Source organism: Paramisgurnus dabryanus, chromosome 3 (genome assembly GCF_030506205.2).
Source record: "Paramisgurnus dabryanus chromosome 3, PD_genome_1.1, whole genome shotgun sequence".
NCBI lineage: Eukaryota > Metazoa > Chordata > Actinopteri > Cypriniformes > Cobitidae > Paramisgurnus > Paramisgurnus dabryanus.
This window is the reverse complement of record NC_133339.1, coordinates 26,913,752-26,929,415: the sequence shown is the minus strand read 5'-3', so window position 1 is coordinate 26,929,415 and position 15,664 is coordinate 26,913,752. Positions and strand designations below refer to the sequence as shown.

The following is a 15,664-nucleotide window of genomic DNA, read 5'->3' as shown; positions in this document are numbered from 1 at the left end:
CTGCCCATGTATGAACACTTCCTTTCTGTCCTTTAGGTCAGTCAGTATCTGCTATGGAAATGCTGAGTTCCTGCGCGCTGTCCTACTGTCATTCTGGGAAGAGTGAGCGTGCTGTCTGTCGATCAGTGCTCACTCTGTGCAAATGGCTTTTGGCAGACTGGAAAGATCTGACACCGCAACTCAAAATGGTGGTGAAGAGAAACTCTGGGACTACCAGCCTCACAACTCTCTCCAAAAACATCTCCGGCCTGTTGGAGCTGCCGCTGGAGGATCAGGGGATGCCAAACATTACTACAGAGACTACGGGTAAATCTGGCCTTTGCGGTGTGATTATATGTGTTGTCGTGTTAGTTGATTGTATTTGGTATTTTTCCTTTGATCTGAGGAATTAAATGTTTGTGTGTTTGCTTTGTCTCCAGTGAGCGTTGGTGTTGGAGAACCAGACTTTGTCCTGGGGCAGCTATACCAACTCTCAACTACTCAGGCTCCTGAGGTGGCAAAGTCATGGGCTGCTTTGGCCAGTTGGGCGTACAGATGGGGCAGGAAGGTTGTGGACAATGCCAGGTATTTACTTTCCCTCTTGATCCATTCATTCTGTAAAACGTATGTTTATTATAAACATTGCACTGTGTTGTCAGAAAACCAATATGCACAACTGGTTCTTTGTTTGCTTTAATTTCCTGTGTATTCTCTATAGCAGTAATTCTCAAAGTGTGGTCCGCGGACCACTAGTGGTCCGCCAAACCCCCCTAGTGGTCCGCCGAAAGATGACCTAAATTAGGCAAGTGTTTATACCAGGGCTATTCAATTGGCGGCCCGCGGGTCAGACCCGGCCCCCAAGGTAATTTGATCCGTCCCTTTATGTAGTCTGTAAAAAAAGACATCTCTAGAATAAATTTAGAAAGTTAGACAACGGGCCCTACAGTTACGAGTTGATGCGCGTGCGTCTGTTTCATACAGCATGAGCTGCAGAGCGCGAGTCACGTGACTGGTGCGAGCAGCTGTGTCACGTGTTTGTTTATATTCGCGCTTTGGTCCACAAGTTCAACGCGATCGCCTCCCCCGCTCGCGCCCGCGTCTCAAGACGCGATAGCTGACTGTGGTGAGTTAAGAGACCGGACTCTATGGCTGTTTTAACTTTATTTGTTGTATTTCCAGCTTTAAAACACTGCCTTTTCCGACAATTGTTGTCTGATAAGTCATTAACGTCTGCTCAATTATGACTTGCTTATCAACAATGACATTTACGTTACATGTCTTAATAAATGAAACTGCCGTTTTTCCAAAATTCAAAGCATCGTTCTCACACAATAATGCAATTTAAACGAGTAACAGTTCATTTGCACCACTGTATGCGTATCGTGCTGACAAACATACACCTGATTTCACTGCTCTTGCGAAATCTAAAAACATATTCTGTCTTATTAGAAGCTAGCCTAATGTTTGCCAATTATTAAGATGGCTGTTGTTGTTGAAATAGGGCTACTGTAATAATTAGCTTTGACAAAAAACTGCATAAAACAATGTTATGTTCCATGTTATAAACTTTTTTGATATGTGCACTGAAGTGCTCTTTGGAATGACATTAAGTGGGACCTAGGCTGTTATAGTATGTTTAATTGCAGTTTGTTTTCACATGTGCAGTTTGTTGTTCATATTAAGCTGCAACTCATTTTACATTTACTTTTTCAAATGAAATAAAATTCATATAATAATTTCTGAACATAGCATTGCATTTGTGTTTAAAAAATTTGTTTTTGACTTAAAACAGTTGCATATTAAACTTAAATTTAGCTTATCCTTCCTATTTTGTTGTTTTTTTTGGGGGCGTGTTAGAGTCAGATTCTGTTAGGTGGTCCTCAGAAAAATATTGGAAGATGAAGTGGTCCTTGGGCTGAAAAAGTTTGAGAAACACTGCTCTATAGGATATCATCAAAAGTTTTACAAGCTCACATACTCACTGCTGTGTTTTTATTTGTTTTGTGTGGCTGATAGTCAAGGAGAGGGGGTTCCTCTACTGCAAGGAGAAAAGAAAGAAATTGAGGACTTGCTCCCAGCAGGCACGAATGATGAGGACAAGGAAACCATTTTCAGCATTTTGGGTCAAGCCATGTGCCGCCCTGCAGGAATTCAGGTCATAGAGTTTGCAGTTTGATGCACAATTTTGAACTTTTCCCTCAGTTTAGTTTCACTGCAGTTTTTTCATATTTCTAGGTCAAATGTCTTTTCGAATGATTACATTTTAATACTTATTATTATTATTAATAATAATAATATTTAGTGCATTTTTATGCTATTATTCAAAATAAGGCATAATGTTTATCATACAGTGCTTTATCTTGTGTTTACACATGTCAGTTTTAATAATTTGAGAGGAATGTTCTTGATTGGCTGATTGTGTATTGATGTTAACGTGTTGTTTGTCTCATACAGGATGAGGACATGGCGCTACAGAATGAAGAGGATGAAGAAGATGACATGGTGGATGTGATTGGGAGACAGCTGCTAAGTGCCTGTCCTTGGCTGTCTGAGGTGGAGGACAGTGTGATGGATGGGCTGATTGAGGTGTGGAGGCGAGTGGTTGATCGAATCTTTAGCCTTTATCGGGTCTCCTGCAGGGCGTACTTCACCTTCCTCAAACTCAATGCTGGACAGGTTAGAAGATTTTTCATGTCAATTTGTGTCCAATTGCTATGCCAAGATGATCATTGTTGTTTTAACTGCATATTTTGCACCATTCTTCAATATTTTTTGATATGTTAGTATCTTGATAAATGTCTGTGGTGTACTACTAAGTAAGGGATAATGTATAGGCAGCCAGTTGTTATCAAAGAAATAAACCTCGACAGTGTGATCAGGACCTGACGCCAAGCTATTTAGTCATTAAAAGACATTTATATATTTTTTTGTCTCTGAAAGCCAATGTTGACATTTGAAATCACCTAAACAAACTCACCCCAATAGAATCTGGACCTTCTTTTGATAGACCCACCCCACACATGCGCAACCCAGGCAATGATGTTGGTTAATAGACAAACCCCTTACTGCTGATTGGCTACAAGTGTGTTTTAGTACTCGACCCGATCCTTTTCCAAAGTGTTTTTCAAAAATCACGCTCTCTGCCTTTAAACTGTATGTCAAAATGATTCGCAGCATCCGAGTTACCATGTGTTATTAGTTTTGAGTGGCTGTTATCTGGGAAACCTGCAATGTTGCGATTCGCCAATCTAAATCAAGCATTTCGATGAGCTGTGTAATATCTAAATAAAACAAATTAAACATGATGTTCTGATCATCAGGTGCCCATCGATGAAGATGATCCCAAGTTGCTGCTGAACAACCAGAGCAGCAAACAGAGCAGTGATGATGTCATTGTAATGGCTACCCTCCGTCTGCTACGCTTGCTGGTGAAGCATGCTGGGGAGCTGAGAGAGGGTCTGGAGCACGGCCTGGCCTCCACCCCCACTGCGCCATGGAGAGGTAAGAACAAAATTAGCAGACCACTCCCACTGTACCTAAACATTTCAAATCAAGCAAATACTGCTTATATTAGCACAGGGTGAAAGGGTTAATTTGTGATTGTTAGATTGAGATGTCTGTGTTTTTTTTTTCAGGTATCATCCCTCAGTTATTCTCCAGACTGAATCACCCTGAGGCCTACATCCGTCAGAGCATTTGCAGCCTGCTGTGCAGAGTGGCCCAGGACTCACCCCACCTCATCCTCTACCCTGCCATCGTGGGTTCAATCTCTCTTGGAGGAGAGGCCCAGGCTGCAGGTACATGCTTTACTCGCCTCATCCTGACCATCTTAACTCTTGTGTATTCAGGAATCTATATCTGGTTTTCTGCATCTGACAGCTGTCTCACTCTTATCAGGTAATAAGTTGCCGTCTTCCTTGCCTACGCTGCTTGGAAACATGCAGGGAGAGGCTCTGGAAAGCGAGATGGACAGCGGTCCGACCTCTCAGGAGAGCAGCCGTGGTGAGGAGATGGTGATGTATTCCAGCGAGGACCAAGCCATGATGCAGGACTGCTACGGCAAGATTGTAGACAAGCTCTCCTCTGCCAACCCCACAATGGTCCTTCAGGTATTGCGGTGCTACTTGATGCTGCTGTTCTGATATCTGCTGGTCCTTAATTTAGTGCAAAGAGTTTGATCGGTATTATGATTTTCCATGGCCATGAAATACCTTCAAAAATTTAATTAAACCTATTCACAAGTTGACCTTAATGATTCTGTCATTTATATTTTTATGTTTAACCAGTTTAAATCTTATGTGCAGGTGCAGATGTTAGTGGGAGAGCTGAGGAGGGTCACTCTGCTCTGGGATGAACTCTGGTTAGGGGTTCTGCAGCAGCAACACATGCACGTCTTGCGCAGGATTCAGCAACTGGAGGATGAAGTGAAGAGGGTCCAGAACAACAACACTCTACGCAAGTGAGTCATTACCCTGCCTGTCAAACAAACATTAGAGAGCATGACTCTGTGTTACTTCGGTTTAGAAATCATTCACAAATCCTCTTGCCCTCTCTTATGATTGTTGTTGGTTAGGGATGAAAAGTTGGCTATTATGAGAGAGAAGCACTCTGCTCTGATGAAGCCGGTGGTTTTTGCGCTGGATCACGTTCGTAGCATCACAGCCACTCCGCCAGAGACTCCTCATGAAGCCTGGTTTCAGGAGACGTACGGTGATGCCATCCGTAACGCTCTTGAGAGACTGAGGAACCCTCTCAATCCGGCTAATCCTGCCAGCAGCTGGGTGCCATTTAAACAGGTCAGGACTCCTGTGCAGACGCATGCCCGTGATAAAAAAATGCAAATAAGCTTGCACCGCATTGTTTGTTTTGTAATCCTACCGTGTCCTGTTGCAGATCATGCTGAGCCTGCAGCAGCGGGCACAGAAACGGGCCAGTTACCTTCTGCGGCTGGATGAAATCAGTCCCCGTCTGACCGCCATGACTAACACTGAGATGGCCTTGCCAGGGGAGGTGTCTGCCACAGATGCAGTTACCATCCAAAGTGTCGGCAACACCATCACCATCCTGCCTACTAAAACCAAACCCAAAAAGCTCTACTTCCTCGGCTCAGATGGCAAAAACTATCCCTATCTCTTTAAAGGTACGAGTGATTTTTACAATTTGAAGAGATTAATCCGTCTCGTGCTGGGTTTTATTGTGATATTTTTGCCTTGTATTTTAGGACTAGAGGACTTGCATTTGGATGAGCGGATCATGCAATTCTTGTCCATTGTCAACACCATGTTCACTAAAGTAAATCAGCAGGAAAGTCCAAGGTTTCATGCTCGTCATTACTCTGTTACACCGCTGGGCACCAGATCAGGACTCATCCAGTGGGTGGATGGAGCCACTCCGCTGTTTGGGCTGTATAAACGATGGCAGCAGCGTGAGGCTGTGGTACAAGCTCAGAAGGTGAGTGAAAACAAAGCCATCGTACTTGGTGAACAAGAAAAAAACATTAACGTTTTTGCAATATGTAAATCCTTTTAACGTCTATTTCCTTAACTTTAGGCACAAGACTCCTTCCAGCAACCTCAGAACCTTCCCATGGTCCCCCGGCCCAGTGAGCTCTATTATAGTAAGATAGGTCCTGCCTTAAAGGCTGTTGGGCTCAGTTTGGATGTTTCACGCCGCGATTGGCCACTCAGTGTCATGAGAGATGTTCTAAGGGAGCTGATGGAGGCCACGCCCCCTAACCTGTTGGCAAAGGAGCTTTGGTGCTCCTGTACCACCCCCAATGAGTGGTGGAGTGTAACTCAGGTGAGAGGAGCTCATTTTCCTTTTGCACAGGGTTTTTAATGCAGATTTTATTTGTGTTTTAAGATGCACAGAAATGATGGAAGGTCAAATTATGGCAAAATGATTAAAGGGGACAGAGAGTGAAAAACCATTTTTACCTTGTCTTTGTTGAATAATGGTTGTCTTCCCACATTCACAAACATACAAAAAGTGCTAGACATGCTAAACATCTCAGTCTCATAGTAATTCCTCTTTTAAAAATGTCAGCCAGAAAACGGCCCAATCTGGAAAAACTGATGCTTATGACATCACAGGGATCTAACTGCCCCCTCCACTTTAAAATAATTGGCTACATTTTTTGAGTGGCAGAAAAGTCAGCCAATCAGTAATGAGATTGCAAGTTAAGCCAGTGGGGGGGCCAAATAGGTGCAAAACCACTTGTTTAAAATCCCCCACCCTAATAGAGCTATCTGAGAGAGGTTTTTAGGAAGCATTACAGACCCAAACAATTTTTTTTTTGTCTACATGTCACATTACAGAACATGGATAAATACCCCGTTCAATCATTCTATGTCACCTTTAAAATGGAAGAGGGAGTTTTATCACTTTATTGCATTTTGCATGGTTAGACTAAAGTGTTAAACATGATCAATTATAATGTCTGCATTGTGCTGTGCCATTTAGTCTTATGCAAGATCTACTGCTGTGATGTCAATGGTGGGATACATCATTGGTTTGGGGGATCGTCATCTTGACAACGTGCTGATTGATATGACAACAGGCGAAGTGGTGCACATTGACTACAATGTCTGTTTTGAGAAAGGTGAGCGTTTGTTCATTATGAAATATTATCAAACCATTGGCTTCATTTACATATACTTTAACGGCTTTATTGTGCAAACAGGAAAAAGCTTGAGAGTACCTGAGAAGGTTCCTTTTCGAATGACGCACAACATTGAGACCGCTTTGGGGGTCACTGGAGTGGAGGGCATCTTTAGACTCTCCTGTGAACAGGTAAGAATCTGTGTTTATTTGAGAGAATATTTCAACTGTGCAGTTTAGTAACGCACACAAATCTTGACTTCATGTGCATTAGGTGGTTCAGATAATGCGCAAGGGAAGAGAGACGCTCTTGACCCTGTTGGAGGCATTTGTGTACGATCCCCTGGTGGACTGGACAGCTGGCGGAGAGGTGGGGTTTGCAGGTGCCGTGTATGGCGGAGGAGGACAGCAGGCAGAAAACAAGCAGAGCAAGAGAGAGATGGAGAGAGACATCACCCGTAGCCTCTTCTCCTCCCGTGTGGCGGAGATTAAGGTAACAAGGGTGTAGTGAAATTTTGGTTTCTAGTGGCATCAAACAGTATAGCAAAAATGTCAAGTCATGATGAAATTATGTGAACGATGCTATGTGATATGCTTTAGAAGATTTACTGTTTTCCCTTGTTTCTCAGGTGAACTGGTTTAAGAACCGTGATGAGATGATCGGTGTGCTGCCACAGGTGGAGGAGGCGGTGGATGAGTACCTGAGCCTGCAGGAGCAGCTCACACAGGTGGAGAAAGTACAAGGCAAGCTGCTGGAGGAGATGGAGTTCCTAGAGGGTGCTGACACCAGAGCAGATCATCCTATTCACACCCTGGAGCACAGGTGGGCATATGAGATTATAAGCAGTGTTACTGTAGGTCAAAAAGAGGTAACTGAAATTTGTCTCCCCTTGTGATGTCAGAAGGGGATAATACCGCCCCTTAAACTGCACTATCCAACCACGGCACTGCCATTTAGTGCAGAGATCAGCTCATTTGTGTTTAAAAGGACAGACCCAAAAACTGCTTCCGACTGAAGCTTCCCGTTCTATTTCTTTCTCCTATCTTTTCATAGATACTCTGAGCACACTCAGTTGCAGTCCAGGCAGAGAACAGTGCAGGATGCCATCCAGGGCAAGTTGTCTGATTTAGATCAGTGGATCTCGCAATATCAGGCTGCTTTCGCCAGTCTGGAGGCCACCCAGCTCGCCAGCCTCCTACAGGAGATCAGTAGCCCTATTGATTTAGGTACCACTTTTGTATTTAACCATCTATTTCCAAGGCCAAGCTAGCGTTAGACATTGTGAGCTCTGAACACCTCCTGGTTTATTTCAGGTCCTCCCAGTTATGTGCCAGCCACCACTTTTCTGCAGAACGCAGGTCAGGCTCACCTGATCAGCCAGTGCGAGTCTCTGGAGGCGGAGGTCAGTGCTCTGTTACAGCAGAGACGCTCTCAGCTGCGTGGCTGTCTCGAGCACCTGCACAGCTACGCCACTGTGGCCTTGCTTTACCCCCGTGCTGTGCTGCATAGACACAGGGTCCACGCATGGAAACAGTGGATGGAGGAGCTGGTGTGTGACATGACAGTGGAGCACTGTCAGACCATCTATCATCAGTGAGTACCAGTACCAAATTATTGATGATTTTAGTAGAACATAGTAAATCACAAAAAAAGTTAAATAATAATTTAGGAGAGATATGCATTTAAATGAACTAAAGTTACAGAGAAGGCTTTTTTCCTCTTAAGGTATGAAATGCAGTTTGCACCTCAGCCGCCTCCTGCCACATGTCAGTTCCTGTCTAGCATTGAGATGGCACTTCAACACCACGCTGCTGACACCAACACTCGGCTGCTGCGGCAAGTGGAGCGTCTGAAGACAGAGGGTGCCAGTGTGCCCGTGTGTGAGGAGCAGCTGCAGGAGATTGAAAGATGCATTAAAGTCTTTCTGCATGAAGATGCTGACCTGAGCTCCTTTAGTCTGGCTGGGATCATCACTTCCGCACTCTGTGCCCTCACCAGGTCTGTTTGTGACATTAAAATGTTACAAAGTGTCATGTAAGAATTAGGGATGCACCGGCCGTTTTTTGTATTTTTGGGCCGATTTTTAGACTACATTTTTATCATTCACAAACATGTCTTTTGTGTAAAAGCATTTCGAAATCTGTGCGCAAGACATTAAGAATGCAAGCTGCAATGTCTGTAAAGGACAAGTTAATCGCGGAGAAACAACATGACATTCTCAAGGCTCTCAGGTTTCACGCATTCAGTCAGTTTACACGTATTATCATGTATTAACTCTTTCACCGCCAGCATTTTTCATGATTTTCACAAAAGTTTAATGTCCTCCAGAAAATGCTCCTTTTTAAATATATAAACATATAATATACAAAATAAAAGAACAAACCCTCTGCTTTCAAACAAAAAAATCCGTTTTATCCTACCTTCATGTGTTCTGTTTTTATCACCTCTCAAATATGTGTAGGTTTCATCAAAAACACCAAATTTTGAGCAAAAAGCTGAGATAATTCCATTTTTGTTAAGGACTTTTGATAGAGATCAGATGCAGAGCGATCTTTAAAACATACACGGACATACAGCTGTTTGCCCTGGGGCAATACTTCCGGTTTTATAAGTTGCGGAAGAGCGCCACCTGGTGGATAATAGCGGTATTGCAGATTGACGAGATATCTCAATCTTGAAAAGAGTTAAGATCGACAGAAAATTAAAAGTTGCGATTTTCTAGGCAGATATGTCTAGGAACTATACCCTCATTATGGCGTAATGCTCAAGGACTTTGCTGCCAAACATGGCTGCAGGAGGCGCAATGATATTACGCAGCGCCTAAAAAAGTCCCATTGGTAACTTTCAATAGCAGGGGATTATTTTTGGGCAGTGCGTAATATCACTGCGTCTCCTGTAGCCATGTTACAGCAGCAAACTCCTTGATTATTATGCCGGAATGAGAGAATAGTTCCTACGCTCTACGCCGTAGGTTATAGAGGGTATGCGTTGACGTCACTTTTCCACATGACCACCCCGGAACTCGCAGAGGTGGACAATACTTGGTTACTTTAGTTACATTTTCCAAGCACGTGTGCTTTATTGGGGTGTTTGTATTGGGGAAGTTTTTACGTCACTACATTCTAAAGCATAAATTCATACTGTGTATTATTTAATATTGCATATTAAAATGTATTAAATACCTTATTACGTTAAAATTGTGTACTTTTACTTGAGTAAAAGTATGTTAATGTACTTAAATATTAAACCTAAAACAAAAACTTGTATTTATGAAATGTATAGAGTAAAAAATATGATAATGTGCTTTGGAATGTATGTTCTCCAAAGAAAAACACTGATAAAATACAAATACTTGAAAAAATACTTTTAGGTAGAAAGTAAAACCTCTGCTTGTTAGTGACTTGTTGACCCAGCAACTTGTCAACCCACCTGTGGTCTGTGGACGTTGGCATGAACAATCTATTTACTTCTCCTTTCTGTGTTTTTTGGCAGACTTTAAAGAATAGCTCTGAATTCTTGTTAATTCTTTTAGTACAGTCTATCGCACAATGGCTTTTTCCCATTTAGACGCGTTTCCCTGTGTTTTCCCTGTGATTATGCTAAGCTATGCTAAAAGTGGTACCGCCACACCCGGAGATCAGCTGAATGGATTTAAAAACTGTAAAAATCAAATGTTTAACTCTTGGGGAGCTGGACAAAAAGCATATTTTCAAAAAAGTGAAGTGTGCCTTTACAGCCACATAAAAATGTGAGTCTTCGTCTCATCACAGCCTAGCATCTTTATTATTTTCATATATTAAAGATTATGTCTGTTATTTATTAGGCGTAATTTGGTCATGGAGGGAGCTGCAGCAAGTGCAGGAGAGCAGCTCGTAGAGTTGACATCTCGTGATGGCGCCTGGTTCCTCGAGGAGCTCTGCAGCATGAGCGGGAACATCACATGTCTCGTGCAGCTTCTGCAGCAGTGCCAACTCCTGTCACATGACCTGGACATCCTCAGTCCTGCAGAGACCTTACAAGCTGTCTACCTATCCAACGGCGTCTATACCTGCCTTCAGGTATGAATATTTTCTCCGTTCATTGTGACAAGTTTGACTGCCTAGACTATAATTCAACATTTTTTTGTTAATTTTGCATTTGCAGGAGCTCAACACAAACTTCCGTCAGATCATCTTCCCGGAGGCGCTGCGTTGCATGCTGAAGGGAGAGAGCACGTTAGAGACCATGCTAGCAGATCTGGATGCACTTATTGATCAGTGTGCAGATGGGGTTTCGCTGCAGGGGCTGGGGGAAATTCTGCAGACTCACCTACGCAATAGCGCAATGGGTCTAGAAGAGGACCCGGATGACCACTATCTGGATGTCACCAGGTATAAATCAGCGTTAAAGCGAGTACAGGAGGTATTTGTTACAGTTCTGTGGTCTTACCTGTGTTTGTGTGTTATGTCAGGGTTTTACGGGCCCAGTATTCGGAGCTGATTCAGCCCCGCAGCATGGAGAGCTCTGTTCAGGAAACACCCAAGATGAGTGCTGGGCAAATGTTGTTGGTGGCTTTTGATGGGATGTTTGCCCAGTTGGAGACTGCTTTTGGACTTCTGATAGACAAGGTAAAAACTGTTGCTGTCTACGTTGTTTTTCAGAATACTGGACTTTGTGATACCATTGTAATTTTTGTCATTCAGCTGAACTCTATGGATGTACCTGCTGCCTGGAGAAAGGTGGATGTGATCCGGGAGGCCAGAGCTACACAAGTCCATTTCTTTGATAATGTGCAGACCAGGCAGGTCTTGGAGGAAATTTTCTTCCTAAAGAGACTCCAGACGATTAGAGACTTCTTCCGTCTTTGCGGCTCATTTGCACAGACGCTTTCTGGTAAATCTTTAATAATGGATTTATTTTCCCCCTTCTATGAATTTAAGTTGATTTACATTCCTATAGTTTGTTTGGGTTAATACAAGCCTCCTTATTGGACTTTGACCCTCTCATTTCTTCTTACAGGAACCTGCCCTACCCCCACTGATGAGCCTCCACCGTCTAATGGCCCAGTGTCCATAGTGAAACCTCTGTACCGTGGTTCTACTGTGGTCAGTGAGGACCAGATGACAAGACCCATTAAAGCCTTTACCGCAGACTTTGTGAGGCAGATGCTGATGGGGCTTCCTACTCAGGCTCTGGGCCTGGCCATCTGCAGTGCACTCAGTGCTCTTGGCATGGATCTTATTGCCCAGGTAGAGGCCAAGGACTTTGGTGCCGAGGGAAAAGTCTCTCTGGATGACCTTTGCAAGAAAGCTGTAGAACAGGGCGTGCAGGCTGGACGGTTATCTCAGCTTCTACTCAACAGAGCTACAGTACTGGCCAGCTCCTATGACACAGCTTGGAAAAAACTGGACCTGGTACGGCGTCTTGAGGTCAGCATTGAAGCCTGTAAGGTCAGCCTGCAGAGAACCCAACTGCACATTGCTATGTTCCAGGTAAGAATCAATTAAACAGAACTAGTTTGGAGGTTTTGCTAGCAATGATCAGCCCACAACCCTTATTGAATCTGTTGTTTCTATAATCAACAGTGGCAGCATGAAGACATTCTTGGTGCTAGAACTCCGCCTATGACAGTCAGCCCTCCACCTCGCTCCATCATCCTCGGTAACATGAAGAAAAAGCTTTACAAACTCAGTCAAGATGATGCTTCCATTGCTAGTGTCCAGGTTAGAGAGCTTCCTTGTTTTGGAAAACTTATGTCATTGATTTGTACTCCTAACTGTGGAATTGGTATTGCAGGACAAGTTGGCATCTCTAGAGGGCAGCATAGAGCAGAGGCTGAAATGGGCTGGTGGCGCAAACCCGGCACTTGCCCCAGTGCTGCAGGACTTCGAGGCCACCATAGCAGAGCGCCGCGCCCTGGTGATGAAAGAAAGTCAGCGTGCCAACCAGGTCACGTTTCTCTGCAGCACCATCCTTAACTTTGAAGGTCTGCGTACACGTACATCAGATGCTTTGAACATGGATGGTGCGCTTTTTGAACTCGTGAAGCGATGCCAGGCCACGTGTTCTTACGCGGCCCAATTCAGCACTTCCGTTTCCTCTCTGGAGCTTCAGCTGCTGCATAGACTGGTTAGAGTTGTTCATAGTTTGACCTCTGAAAATAACTGACAGAGACATTGGTCGTCTGTCTGCACAGCATGTGTTTACCTAAATTATTAACCTACCCCTTTGCTTCACAAACTACATTGACACACTGGATTGCATGTTTGCAGAGTCCTGCGATGGATCTGTCTATTGGTGGGCCTGAATGGCTGGTGTATGCACAGAGTCACCTCACCCAGGAGATGTCCAGTCAGAGAGCAATGCAGGAGGAAAGAGAGCAACAGCTGGAGAATGTGACGGAGACCTTACAGCTGCTGGTGGACTCCATTAAAGGCATCCTGTCCAGTCATAACCGCCAGCTTGCTGATGTTAAGCACCTGCTGCGTGCAATGGCAAAGGTATTTAATATTTAACTGGCACGTGATTAAAAAGTGTTAATCAATCTCCGTGTTCGGGTATAATTTTACCTGCTTTTGTTAATGGCAGGATGAGGAAAACGCCCTTGCCGAGGGAGAGGAAGTGACTTATGAGGGCAGTGTGCGTCAGTTCCTGTCCGAATACAAGGCTTGGCAGGATAACGTGCAGATTGTGTTGTTCACGGTGGTGCAAGCCACAGGTCAACCACGCAGCCAAGAACAGGTTGAGCTGCCGCAGGAGATCCCTGCTACTCTGAAGGAGCTCAAAGTTCAGAGCCAGAAGTGAGCACCACAGCTTTCATAAATTTCTAAGTGTTGTGCTTGGCTTCGAACAAACCTCATATGTCGGTTGAATAGCCTAAATAGTTTTAAATCTCGTATCTTTTCCATAGCATCTACAATGGCTTGGTGAGCTTCGCCTCTCCCCTGGTCACAGAGAGAGGAAGCGACTGTGCAAGTCCCACTTCCACAGTCCAAACCAGCTTTGCTGCTGGTAGGTGTTGCTTCGTTTTTACCACTGTTTAAATGTGTTCAGTTTAATTGAACTGTGTGTGTCTGTTGCTTACAGCAGTGCGCTGCAGTGGAGTAAAGACCCAGCCTGATAGCATGTCTCAGAACGCACGTAAAGCTCTTCCTCGAAACTTTGGGACCCCAGTGGACACTCCCCCCAGCACTCTGATGATCAACAGTAAAGGACTGAACCCGAGCCCCAAGAGAGCCGTGCGCGATCCTAAAACTGGTAGAGGTTAGTCCACATGTCATATATCAATATGTCTTATAACCAGTCCATATGAAATCATTAGGGGAAATGATGGCATGTGTATCATTAAATAAACAACTAAGATCTTTAATTTCACTTCAGCTGTGCAAGAGAGGAACTCTTACGCGGTAAGTGTGTGGAAGAGGGTGAAGGCCAAACTGGAAGGGAGAGATGTGGACCCTAACAGGAGAATGAGCGTCACCGAGCAGGTACTTTATCAGAAAGTCTAGATTTTTCTTATATGCTCGTGTATATGCGTTTCTCATGCTTAATGCCTCACTTCCTTTAGGTGGATTATGTCATCAAGGAGGCTACAAACGTGGACAACCTGGCACAGTTATATGAGGGATGGACGGCATGGGTGTGAACGGGATCCTTGTAGATCACTTTGGTCCAGCGAGGGTAGAAATCACCAAAATCCATTGGGTCTGGGGCAATGGAGCCACAGAGCACCATGCGGGAAAGGGGGGGTCGTAGAGACCCTCCCTCAGGCCCACATCGGATCCCCGTAGCACAGCTGCACCCGGCGATCCAGCTAACACAAAGAATGGGTCTGCTTCTGTCTTCCCGAGATGTGTGGGGAGCTCACCGTGATGGGGAAGCGGGGTGGGGGGGGTGAGGCACACCGCTTGAACTACCCCCCAACCAACCCCTGTATCAACAACAACAACAATAAATGTCTGTCAACTATCAAAATAAATAAATTGATTTGCAGGGGACAGATTATCCACTCTTAGAGCAGAGGTCTACATTACTTAGGAAGTTTCTTAACTATATTTGTGAGCAACTGGAAAGAAGGGCGATCCAGTCATTGAGGGATCCTCTGGCCTCTGTTTTTGGATGCCTCCGAGTTGGGCACAAGTTGCGGCTGTGCCGTCTTCTGCTGGAGGGCTGTGAAACCAGAAGACTCAAGGGACTCCATTCAAAGTCAGAAGGCCTTTGGCAGACCTTAGAGTTCTTGATCACAAAAAGACCTTCTCCCCTCAAGTATATATAGGACTACAGTGAAAACTTATTTTACAACTTCACTAATGTACTGCACAGATTTAACAATTGGATGGCAAAACGTTAAAAGTGGCTTTGGGAACATTCACCGTTGTGTGTTTTTGAATGTTTGGCGCACGTAACGTGCTTCAAGTTGGTAAATTCTCAGTTTGATTTGATCCTTGATTGAGAATTGAGACCCGGGCTCAATACGACAAGATGTGCAAGTCAGTTTCTAAATGTTTTTTTCTTAGTATGCATCTCTAATCTTGTTTATGTATTGTGGATTCTTTCTCCCTTTCCTTCTTTACTATGGATTTAGTCTAGATTGCTCCTTTTTTTGACTTGCCTGTGGAAGTGTATCATTTGATACACGTCACCATTAAAGCTTGCGTTTTACTGATCTTGACTTAGTTTTACATTTTTAGTGGGAGAATAAGTATTGGATTGTGTTGTGGTGATGGTTAAAATTGTTGTCTCTTAATGGTTTTATTCCACTTGGTTGATCAAATAAAACTATAATCAAATACCCTTTGGTCTTGACAAGAGCATTTGTTTTATGTTTGTTCACTCATTCATTCATTCATTCATTCATTCATTCATTGCCTGACTTGCATTAAAAAATTTTAAGACATAAACCAGGAATCATTTCTGTTGATAAGTTGCAGTTTACATGCAGGGTTAAAGCACTCCCTAAAATGTGTGCTTGTTCAAGGTTAACCAAAGGTTAAGCCTATTTTTTCCTGTTAGTAAATACGCTTTAGTAGTTGTCCTCAAAATTCAAATGTTTATACTTCGTATGAGCACTAATACAATATTTCATCTTCATAATGAAAGTTTCTC

General features: G+C 43.8%; 1 protein-coding gene across 3 annotated transcripts in view; it reads left to right on the top strand.

The window, feature by feature from the left end:
• smg1 (SMG1 nonsense mediated mRNA decay associated PI3K related kinase) overlaps positions 1–15,352 on the top strand; it is a 62,919-nt gene extending 47,567 nt beyond the window's left edge. For all 3 annotated transcript variants that reach the window (XM_065278039.2, XM_065278047.2, XM_065278031.2), the window contains exons 31-62: positions 37–306; positions 420–564; positions 1,996–2,134; positions 2,434–2,655; positions 3,300–3,480; positions 3,615–3,776; positions 3,877–4,088; positions 4,284–4,438; positions 4,553–4,775; positions 4,873–5,119; positions 5,201–5,430; positions 5,530–5,778; positions 6,442–6,580; positions 6,662–6,771; positions 6,854–7,072; positions 7,209–7,402; positions 7,634–7,806; positions 7,894–8,173; positions 8,306–8,578; positions 10,404–10,638; positions 10,724–10,950; positions 11,031–11,187; positions 11,263–11,452; positions 11,579–12,051; positions 12,145–12,282; positions 12,356–12,688; positions 12,832–13,059; positions 13,148–13,359; positions 13,470–13,570; positions 13,646–13,822; positions 13,940–14,046; positions 14,127–15,352. In XM_065278039.2, the coding sequence (XP_065134111.1) occupies positions 37–306; positions 420–564; positions 1,996–2,134; positions 2,434–2,655; positions 3,300–3,480; positions 3,615–3,776; positions 3,877–4,088; positions 4,284–4,438; positions 4,553–4,775; positions 4,873–5,119; positions 5,201–5,430; positions 5,530–5,778; positions 6,442–6,580; positions 6,662–6,771; positions 6,854–7,072; positions 7,209–7,402; positions 7,634–7,806; positions 7,894–8,173; positions 8,306–8,578; positions 10,404–10,638; positions 10,724–10,950; positions 11,031–11,187; positions 11,263–11,452; positions 11,579–12,051; positions 12,145–12,282; positions 12,356–12,688; positions 12,832–13,059; positions 13,148–13,359; positions 13,470–13,570; positions 13,646–13,822; positions 13,940–14,046; positions 14,127–14,204 (6,479 nt within the window). In that variant the 3' untranslated portion in view covers positions 14,205–15,352. The remainder of the gene's footprint in view (positions 1–36; positions 307–419; positions 565–1,995; positions 2,135–2,433; positions 2,656–3,299; positions 3,481–3,614; positions 3,777–3,876; positions 4,089–4,283; positions 4,439–4,552; positions 4,776–4,872; positions 5,120–5,200; positions 5,431–5,529; positions 5,779–6,441; positions 6,581–6,661; positions 6,772–6,853; positions 7,073–7,208; positions 7,403–7,633; positions 7,807–7,893; positions 8,174–8,305; positions 8,579–10,403; positions 10,639–10,723; positions 10,951–11,030; positions 11,188–11,262; positions 11,453–11,578; positions 12,052–12,144; positions 12,283–12,355; positions 12,689–12,831; positions 13,060–13,147; positions 13,360–13,469; positions 13,571–13,645; positions 13,823–13,939; positions 14,047–14,126) is intronic.
• Positions 15,353–15,664: the final 312 nt, after the last annotated feature.